Consider the following 10,964-nt stretch of genomic DNA (forward strand, 5'->3'; position numbering starts at 1 on the left):
AAATTGTTTGGTCATAGAGTTGTTGCAATTAGTTGACTTCTTTTTCGGAATTCAAAAAGCTACTTAAATGTTTCCACTCCAAGTCGCTCACAAAAATTCAAAAAACACTCCCAATTTATATTCATTTCCAAACACAACTCCAATTTCTAAATATCACTTTCAACATGAAAAAAATATTTAAAAAAAAAAAAAACCCACTGTTTTATGTCCAAATGCTTGGTTAAAGTGCTATTCTGCCCGCAATAATTGGCTAGTTGGTAAAAGCATAGATTGGACTAGCAACAAAGGATAAGCACCATGAACCCAGCACAAACGTCAATGATCATATGAGAAACATAAACTGCAAATTCTAAAGCCAAAGTTTCTTGAAACAGTACCAGGAATCTTTTCTGCACTTTTAATGGCTGGTCTCAGATTCACAGGTGATATTGGAATAGGCTGCTGAAAAAACAAATAAAAGGTAAGATTCGGACATCTTTTAGAATGCAAAAATCAAACAGTAGTATTTTTTTCTGCGAAAGCAGATTAAACACAGACTCGTGCTATTGAACAGGAGGCGAGCTGTGAATGCTTCTTCAAGATAGTCCAATCAAACACATAGTCAAATTGATAACCTGCAATGCATACAAAAACAATTGTCATAAAAGAATACAGAAATATAACTTCTTGTACCAAAGAGATAATATAAAGGAGGAAACGGATTATTGAAACTAGCATCATGAAACAGAAAACATACCCTCTTTAATGAGAAGGTCACGGAATAGCCTCTTCAGGTATGAGTAATCTGGCTCGCCATCAAACCGTAATGATCGGCAATAATAGAAATATGATATGAATTCTGAGGGATAGGATTTGCACAGGACCTGTTTAATAGAGAACAGTGGAATATGTTGTTATGCAGTTTGATGAGAGACAGTGGAATACTCCCCTGTAGAACAGATTATATTTGACATGGAAATATAATGTACATAAAGACATAACCTCTATAGGTGTACGCATCATCTTCTCACTAATCATGTCAGATTTCTGCTTTTTGTTGCCAGTCTTCAGACCTTGCCATGGCACACTAGCAAAGACAATCAAATATGCTAATTGTAAGAAGCAAGTAATGCACATGGAAATAAGGATACAGGCACCAAATATAAACTCTATCTGTAATTTCCGAACCTTCCTCTCAAAAAATACATAAGCACATAACCAAGAGACTCCAGATCGTCTCTTCTGCTTTGTTCTGCATACAAGGAAGAGAGGTAACTATGTGAAGTTTAAAATACTATAAGATGCTTGAGGTAACGTCATCCTCACTTACCAACTCGAAGATGGTTACTAATACTAGCATAGCAAGCTGTTCCTGTGAGGTTTTTGTTTTTCCTGTCAAAGGAAGCAAAATAAGCCATAAAATAATCCACATAACATTCCAAACATCCACTCGAAACTCTATCAAAAATGAAGTCGAGGAAAGAAAAGCTTGATAAGAATGCAGAACCTCCGAATTAGTTTCTTAATCTCAATATCAACTTTTGAGAAGCTTGGAAGTGTATACTGAAGAGAAAGAAAGGAAAAGAAGAAATAAAAGAAGCATCCTAGCGGGAATGGAGGGTAAAACCATTTCATCTGCCTTATCATTTTCTCAATAACAAAGTACACCATGTGTATTCAAAATCTACACAAGGCTAATGAAACAAGATGGTTTTCCATATCCACAAGGGAAGCTTTAATTTCTTTGATTCAGCTTTATGCAAATGAGATCTTTGGAGCAAATACTAAAAAACCAGGAAAAATCATAACTCAAAAAATGAAGCTGCTAAGGAAACAATTGGAAAAAAATTCAACTTTCAGCTTCTCAAGCCATCGTCATTACTAACAAATTGTAGTGAATGGACCAATTATTAAATCACCTAAGCAAGTAATATTCCACTTTAATTTCTAGAATGGAAGACCTATGAGATCTTTGAGGAACATAAGAGGTTGATACCTGAATGGTATATGATCATGTGTCTGAAGATCCCTGTATTCCTTGGCAAGACCAGAGTTAATCATGTATACCTGTTTTAACATAATAGAAAACTCAAAACTGACTTAGAGATGCATTGGCCATGTCAGAGGAATTGTTTTACATCAGATTCATAAGCTCGTTCTAACGTAGATTTACAAAAGTAATACAGAGACAGGAAGCTACTGATCCAGTAATTACAAAATGCTCATGTTCAGTAGCATCATACAAGATAGGATGACGGGTCCTCTAAGGCTAGGTCAGTGTGTTCATAAATAAAGTTGGAGGAGCTTTATCCTCCTTTCATCCAACTTTATGTACATTAATCAGAAGTCATTATTCTTTTTTTTTTGTTATAGAAAAGTCATTCAACTTTGTCTCATCTTTCACAAAAATCACTTTAACAAAATTTGTTTAAAACCCTACCTAAAATGTGAGATGAAATTAAAAAAAAAAATCGCTTGTATTTGAGGATAGGTTCAAAATGACCCCTCAAATATACTTTTGGGAAGTTTGATGCTTTCAGCTTGCTATATGTGAGTACATTTGACCTTTATGAAATACTTAACAAACTTTAATTGTTAAATTTTACAAAACTCTGAAACAAAGAATTTAATATTGAGTCACATTTAGAGGTTTATTATTTGCAATTTTTTTGATTTATTGCAAGATTTGGTGTAGTTTGCTAGATTAGTTTATTTATTTGTAGAATAATTTAATAGACCCCTTCACAAGTTTCGCTTTAGAACGTTGATCTCTCATGTTACATATGATACCACACTTACTTTGATTGTTTTGATTTCTTAAGTGGGTTTGCTTGGACTATGCTATGTATGAATGATCTTTTATATTTCATAGGGGATCTTGGTCCTTTATTTATAGTTCTTGCATTAACCGGTCTGGAATTAGGTGTAGCTATATCACAAGCTCATGTTTCTATGATCTTAATCTATATTTACTTGAATGATGCTATAAATCTTCATCAAAGTGCTTATTTTTTTATAATTGAACAAAAGCGAGTCTGAATGGGTATACTTAGTCGTGGAGCATTCCGGGTAACAATTCTTTTAATGTATTTATCACTATACAAAATTGTATACTTGAAATTAATTATTTTATGAAATAAATGAAATACCAAGGAGTGGAATACTTTTATAAATTTTTAAAATTTTCATCATGCCACCATTATCAATTTTCAAAAAATCTTTCAACTCCGTCCCCAGCCCCTCCAAAATATCTATCATTCAAAACTTTTTTATTTTTTCTATTTCATAATAATTAACATTATTTTATTTTTTGTTTCTTTTACTAACTCTATTTACTAAAGAGTATTGCAGTTTACTTCGTATTATCAATTTATTGAAAATAATATTCATAGAAACTATTACAAAATCATATCTATTTATTTAATAGTGTACTGATAATATGAACAAAATAATATGTAGCAAAAGTCAAAAAAAAAAAAAGATGTCTATAAATTAATCAGACAAAATAGTATATTAGTAAAAGGGTAAGTAAATGAAAATGTAATTATTGCACATTTATGATAAATAGATTTTAAGATTTTTTCTGATTTTACTTTTGTCCAATATCGTTAATTTAGTTAGTAGAATTTGTCAAACATATGAAAATAAAAAGGTTCATTTTTATTATCAATGCAGTGGATCAAAACTGCTTAAAAGTATATTTGAGGGGCCATTTTGAAACTACCCTCAAATATAAGAGATCATTTTTTATTTCATCTCAAATTTTAGGTAGTGTTTTAACCAAATTTGTCAAAATGACTTTGGTGAAAGATGAGATAAAGTTAAGTGACTTTTGTGTAACAAAATAAAGAATATGACTTTTAGGTAGAGAATACAAAGTTGGATGACCACCCATGAATTTTAAAGTTTCTTCCACTTTCAAGTGCCTAATTATCAGTACTTTGTTAGCAAATCAAAAATGTCCAATAATATGCAACTGCACAATGCACTGGATTTTGAGCATTCTTCCAGGAAACTGAAAGAAATGCACTCATGGCTAGTTAGCTAGACCCTTCTTGGACAAGAATGTAAAGGTTCACGTCACAGGGATCGAGACTTCATTAAGCTCTAAGAAAAAGGAGTGGCAGAGAGGTACGGGAGAGAGACAGAGAGAGAGATAAGAAGCACCAGTTCTTGAGTTCCAGATGATATAAGGGAATATCCAAATAAAGAATGTTACCCTTCCATCCCAAATTAAGGTTTTTTGTTCGAGTTCAACAAGCAGGCTACAATATGTCCAGCTCTACAAATGCTGGAGCACTCGTATAGTAGACCCAAAACCCTAATAGATAACGGTGTTTGGATTGGCTTATTTTAAGTAAGCTTTTGGCTTTCAAGCTTTTTCTTATTTTTGGAGGTGTTTGAGAAAGATAAAAAGTGTTTTTAAGCACTTTCTTTTAGACTGAAAGAGTAAAAAAATAAGCTAAAAACCAAAAGTTCGGTACTCTCAACTTATGGCTTTTAGCTTTTAGCTAATTAAAATAAACCAATCCAAACACCCCCTAATTCCACAGTGATTTAGTTCCTAAACAATTAGGTGGAGAACTTTCCAGAATATCTAGTGCAAATGCATAGGAGAGCATATCAACAATAGACATACATTTACACCTAGAGAACAGATGATGAAGTGCACACCTGATTTGCTTTACGACCTAAACCCATTAAGAAGTTGCCGGGCTTAATGTCACGGTGAAGAAATCCTCTTGACTGCATATATTCAACCCTATCAATCTGCATCAGAGAACAAGTATCAGGCAACCAGCTGCATTATTTATGCTTTAACCAGTGTATAATTTTGGCTATTTACCATTTGATCTGCCAGCATTAAAGTTGTCTTTAAAGTGAACCTCCTATTGCAATAGTGAAAAACGTCTTCCAAACTTGGCCCAAGAAGGTCGATAACCATGGTTTTGTATTCACCTTCAATGCCAAACCACTTGACGTTTGGAATTCCAGCTTAAAATAAGAAAATGATTTTTTACTTTTTTTAAAAAAAAGAATTGTTCAGCTAGAAAATATAACAGTCACCGAAATTCATGGGTAGAAGCTATCACTTACTTCCTCCTTGTAAAAGCCTATACAGCTTTGATTCGTAATGAAGCTGGGGATGTTTTGATTTAGTTGATTCCTGCAAACCAAAAAAATAGATTCTGGAAACAGCAAAGCTAAATTACCAAAGAAGAAACCATAATGCTAAACGTAGCACCAGAAACACACTCCTGACAGATGGTGACAGAAGCTGAGAATCAAACCACATATGAATTCCATAATATATCAAAACAAATATGCTGATCTAAATTAAGCAAAATTTTTCAAGACTTCAGAAATAGAAGCTATATCCAGTAAATGCACAGTAACAAACTAGCACCGAGAAAAGGGCCAAATAAACAATGTCACTCGCACATTAAGCCAAAATAAGCAATGTTCGTCTATCATATTTTAAGTTTTATATTTTTGAAAAATAACTCAAGAATAATCCTCTCATCTTCCAGTGAAAGAGTCATTGTTCTTAACTTTATTATGTCGTTAAGTTTATTTAGCTAGTGAAAGGCTTAATCTTAAGACAATCAACACCTTAAGACAATCAACTACATAGTGAATTTCCACCTTCCGCTAAACCAACATTACTAATTTATTCAATTCCAATGAAAGACTAAATCTCTAACACAACTGACACCATGTGTATGTGGTGAACTTCCAGCTTCAATCTTCAGCTAATCAACAGACTCACCAGCTTCACAGCAATTTTTTCTCCAGTTTGCACATTTACCCCTGATATAAAAAACGAAACTCAAGGTCAACTCAAACACCATAACATAAAACTTGAGCAACAATTGAAATCAATAACAACCAAGGAATACACATTGAGATTACCTAAATAAACTTCCGCAGAAGATCCCCTACCTATCTTCTGGTCCAGTTTAAACTTGCCACCAACCACATAATCCATGGTCAAAGATTGAATAAACGATAACAATGTCAAACAAGAACAAGAGTTGGGATCTCAGCCTAGTCAGCATTACAAAGTTAACTTCACCTCAGAATTCTCTACGTTCCAGGGCCATGGCCTTACAAAAGGTCGAGCAAGAGCAAGGACCCTCAACACAGGTGGCTTGAATTCATGAGAAACTACTTCAGTAGAATAGGGAAATTGCGGTGATTTATCATGTATAGCTAGAATTCTCCAATGAAGAGAGTCTAAGCACGCCAAAAATCCTTCTTAGACTATAATTTGAAATTTTCATTGATTGCACAATGTCAAAATGGGATTTTTCTTTTTTTTTTTTTTGGGTCAATTTGAAATAAAATATCACAAAACTAAACTTGGTTTGATTGAACAAGCGCATCATGTTTATATTATTTTAATATACATCAATTTAATGAGTTTACATTTTGTACATAGTCTTAGCTAGATAATATGAATTTGTCAAAGCTAATTGAGAGATCAAATTGAGTCCAATAAGAAGATATCAATAACTTTTTTTCCTTCTTTTTTTTTCTTAAAAAAGAATTACTTAAATCAAGTATTTAGCTTCAAATTTTTGAAGTATTCTTCAAAAGAAGTTTGGTCTTCCAAAATGACAAAGCTAGCAAGCACTACATTTGACATCAAATATTTCACGTTTTTCTCTGCAACTTCTCTTTCCAGATTGCACAAAACATTCTGAAGTCACTTAAAAATTTGAAATTTATAGGAAAAGTCAAAAGTTAAAAGTTATAAGTCAAGTTCCAAAATCCTCCTCACTTGTTATATGACCTTGTGGAATTCCAAATTCCATCACCAAGAAGGCACAACAACCACAAGTTCAAGAATATTAGGGCTTCAAAGCTCTAACCTGTTGTAACACCAGGAGAAATCGAAAGTTTCACATCAGGGCATTTCTCCAGTTTGCTAGCTGAATTGATTGATGATATCCATGCCTCCAATATGATACATTTAAACAGCCTTTGGGAGACCGCGTCAAAGCACTGAGGCATGACCTCTATATTTTCTCACAAAATGCGAAATACTAGAGACTGTCTGAACTCCTATATAATCTCTGTCATTTCCTCGGAACCTCCCCATATGTGTTTTCCCCTTTTATTGCCTATAATAAAGCTCTTTATGCTACATTATGGATATATAACCATAGCTACCATCACCAGTAGTCTCCACATGAACAATTTCCATCTTTGAAAAGATGAAATCGACTATTATCTCTAATAATTATCTCTCTCTCCATAATTTTGGATATGAACTTTATGGCTGTGTGACAGTCTACGCAGACACGGAGATTCTTGGTTATGCGAATAGTTGTCTCAGCAGGTGTACTAATAATACCGAATGCTATCGCAAGCCGTTCGCTATGAGTATACAGCAGATCAGCCTTTTGCTCCTCATCAACATCATGCAGTGCCTCACTAGTCTGAGGAACGTAACCTTCTTGTTTCAAGCGTTCATAAAGATCTCTTAGTGTTTCGTGTATCTGATCATAATATGGGTGAGATGTGTCTCCCGAGACAAAAGCATGCACCTGGTTCCTAACTTCTATCCAGCTGCAGGCTGGTGGTTTTCTCATTCCTTTCTTCTGCATATTAGTTCTTAATTTTGATGCATCTTTCCATCTCCCAGCTACAGAATACATATTTGACAAGAGCAGATAAGGGCTCATGTTCCCAGGATCAGCTGTAGTCATTTCTTTGGCAACTTTTTCAGCCAGTCCAACATTTTTGTGAACTCGGCAAGCTGATAGCAGAGTAGCCCAAACACTCCCGGTGGGCTTAATAGGCATGTCAGTGATAAACTTGTAAGCTTCTGATAATTTTCCAGCACGACCAAGAAGGTCTGCAATAGCAGCGTAGTGCTCAAGATGAGGAGAAACACCATGTCTGATCATACTCGTAAAATGACTCCAACCTTCATCAACCAAACCAGCGTGGCTGCAAGCAGTTAATATAGCTAGATAAGCCACAGCATTGGGATTTATCCCATCACGTTGCATATTTTCAAATAGAACAGTGGCCTCGCAGGCATGACCATTCAATGCATACCCCATGATTATGGCCGTCCATGAAACTGAATCGTGTACCTCCATCCTATCGAAAATCCATCTAGCAGTCATTATCCTCCCACATTTGGCATACATGTCCACAAGTGAGCTAGCTACATACATGTTTTGATCAAACCCCATTCTTGTTATGTACGCATGGAGTTGTTTCCCTAGATGTAGTGTGGTCAAATGAGCACAGGCAGGAAGTATAGCTGAGAAAGAAACTTCCACAGGCATGACATTAGCAGCTAACATCTGCCTAAACAGTCTCAGCCCGTCATCAAAAGTACCGTTTTGCACACATCCTGCTATTATTGAGTTCCATGAAACGTCGTCCTTTTGTGGTAATAAATTAAACACCCTATAAGAATCCTCAACTCTGGTACAAGTTGCGTACATATCAATTAAGCTACTCCCAATAAACTCATCTTTGTCAAACCCGTGTCTAATTGCATAACCATGAATCTCTTTTCCCTTCGAGACATCAGCATGCGTCGCAAAGACAGGAAGGACACTTGACAGAGTGAAACAGTCAGGCTTCAAATTGGCATTGCCCATCTCCCTTAACCTTTCCAGAGCTTCTTCATGCAATCCACTTAGTACATTTCCACCAATCACAGTATTCCACGAAACAACATCTTTATTTGGCATCATTTGAAAAATCTTACTCACACTATCTAATCTTCTAGCATTCTTCACCATACGGCCACTTAAAGACTCAAAATGACTTTTTTCACTCCTTATCAACTGATTCCTTCGTTCTTGATACAAAACTGGTACTTGACCAATACCAGCAACTCCAACCTCAGAATCTTGGGAGACACTATACACACTATCATCAACAACCAAACTGCTTCTACGATTATTAAAGCGATTTAACGGGGGAACTCCATCAAACGCATTCCTTCTTTCTTGATACAAAACTGGTACTTGACTCATACCATCAACTCCGACCACAGAACCTTTGGACACACTATCATCAACAACCAAACTGCTCCCATGACTACTAAGGCGATTCGACAGGGGAATTCCATCAAACTCATTCCTTCTTTCTTGATACAAAACGGGTACTTGACTCGCACCATCAACTCCAACCTCAGAATCTTGGGCCACACCATACACATTGCTTCTACGACTACTAACACGATTATTTAACTGAGGAATTCCACCAAACACATAACAATCATTCGACGAAAGCTGCAATTTTGCATACATATTCATAAGTGCATTGCCAGTATAAACATCACTTTCCATGCCAAACCTGATAACACAACCATGAACACATTCACCAACTCTGAATTCTTTCAAATGGGTACATGCTCTAATCACAGAAGGAAAAACATCTCTACTAGGCAACTTACCCCACCCCCTCATTTCAACAAAACAAGACAAACAATCAAGAAAATACCCATTACAACAATAACATCTAACAAGTGACTTCCATGCTTTTGCTGGTACATAAGTAAAGTTGTTAAAAACTTGTAAAGATTCTTTAAGTAGGTTAAGGTTAGAGTAAATACCTAGAATTATAGTGTTAAGTGAAACTGATTTTGACCCTCTTGTTTTTATGATTTGGGCATGGAGTTGCTTGGTTTGGGAGTTTGTTTTAATGGAGTTTGGGTTCTTTAAGATTGTTTTAATGAGGGTTTCAGTTGAAGATTTCATTTTTTGGGTTCAATGGGATTTTGGGGTGAATCTTGATTTTCTTCAACATTAAAAATGGTGTCTTTGTTGTAATCTATGTTGCTCACATTCTTGAAAATAATGTCCCACTCTGTGCAGTGACAACACATTTCTTTCAAAAAAAAAAATTAGAACATAAATTATCTATTATATTTTTTACTTCATATATTTATTAAAAAAAATAATTAATAACAGAGTTAGTTTATTATAGCATCTCTATTAAATAATATTTATAATATGCCTTGAAATTAATTTAGAGAAAAAAACAATTAATGCTAAGAGTAAAATAGAAAGAAAAAATGTTATTTTTTTTATATGTAAAAAAAAAACAAGTAAAAGTAGAAATATAATTAAAAAATTAGTGATAAGTAAAAGTGAATAAAGGAAGTATTACCTTTTAAATTATTTTTAAGTTATTCACCTAGAAAATGTAAAGTACTTAACACCCCACTAAGGCTACATTTGTTTTTTCTAAAATTCAGATGTCTGAATCTGAATGCTAGTTTGAATAATTAAGATGTTGTCTCTAGATTCGAAAACTGAATGATTAAGATTGTTTGTTTTTCAACATCTAAATGTACAAAATAAATTATTTATATATATAATAAAATAAAAAATATAATTTAAATAAAAAATTAATTATATATCAGAAAAGTATGTAATTTAATTCAACAAAATTATTATTTGATTGAAAAGATATTTATGTTTGTTAGTGATAGTGGAGATGATTTATAATAATAGTTGCGGTGACAATGTTGATGTTAGTTATTAGTAATATTAGTGGTGATAGTTATGATGGTTGGTATTGTAGTGATTGTTACGATGGTGACGGTTGATAGTGATAGTGGTGGTTGTGATGTGACATTGCTTGATGTTAGTAGTTGGAGGTGTTGATTGTGATTGTTGAAAAATGAATGAATGACTATTGACGATGTGTTGGTGCTAGTTGGAGATATTGTTAGTTGTGATGGTGTAGATGGTTATTTGTACAGATAAATTGTAACGATGATAGTGATTGAAGTGATGGTAGAGGTGGCGTTACTAGTGACAATGGTGGTGGCCGCCAAAGAATGTGTGGAGGTTGTGATGTATTAGTGGTAGTTAGCAGTAGTGCTAGTTGTGATAGATGAGTTGGTCGATAGTAGGGATTGGTCGATAGTGCTAGTTAAGATTTTTTTTTTCTAAAAATTATACAAATACACAATTTATGTTTTCAATATTACAAAAAATCTC

General features: G+C 34.2%; 2 protein-coding genes across 4 annotated transcripts in view; both read right to left on the reverse strand.

Moving 5' to 3' along the window:
- LOC107864192 (casein kinase 1-like protein 7) overlaps positions 1–6,996 on the reverse strand; it is a 12,554-nt gene extending 5,558 nt beyond the window's left edge. Inside the window, exons 1-13 of one of the 3 annotated variants that reach the window (XM_047409076.1) lie at positions 6,855–6,993; positions 5,893–6,130; positions 5,750–5,790; positions 5,077–5,146; positions 4,826–4,974; positions 4,654–4,749; positions 1,976–2,046; positions 1,310–1,371; positions 1,168–1,231; positions 982–1,066; positions 737–863; positions 538–614; positions 378–441 (exon numbers count right to left, since the gene is read on the reverse strand). In XM_047409076.1, coding sequence (XP_047265032.1) covers positions 378–441; positions 538–614; positions 737–863; positions 982–1,066; positions 1,168–1,231; positions 1,310–1,371; positions 1,976–2,046; positions 4,654–4,749; positions 4,826–4,974; positions 5,077–5,146; positions 5,750–5,790; positions 5,893–5,968 — 982 coding nt within the window. In that variant the 5' untranslated portion in view covers positions 5,969–6,130; positions 6,855–6,993. Of the gene's footprint in view, positions 1–377; positions 442–537; positions 615–736; positions 864–981; positions 1,067–1,167; positions 1,232–1,309; positions 1,372–1,975; positions 2,047–4,653; positions 4,750–4,825; positions 4,975–5,076; positions 5,147–5,749; positions 5,791–5,892; positions 6,131–6,854 lie in introns of those variants that run through there. The other 2 variants (XM_047409075.1, XM_047409077.1) reach the window with 2 other exon arrangements.
- LOC107864191 (putative pentatricopeptide repeat-containing protein At3g23330) lies at positions 6,224–9,858 on the reverse strand. Its single transcript, XM_016710487.2, has one exon. It carries the CDS (start codon positions 9,711–9,713, stop codon positions 7,158–7,160), a length of 2,556 nt encoding a protein of 851 aa, XP_016565973.2. The 5' UTR covers positions 9,714–9,858; the 3' UTR covers positions 6,224–7,157.
- Positions 9,859–10,964: the final 1,106 nt, after the last annotated feature.

The sequence above is a fragment of the Capsicum annuum genome, chromosome 3, assembly GCF_002878395.1.
Source record: "Capsicum annuum cultivar UCD-10X-F1 chromosome 3, UCD10Xv1.1, whole genome shotgun sequence".
Lineage (NCBI taxonomy): Eukaryota > Viridiplantae > Streptophyta > Magnoliopsida > Solanales > Solanaceae > Capsicum > Capsicum annuum.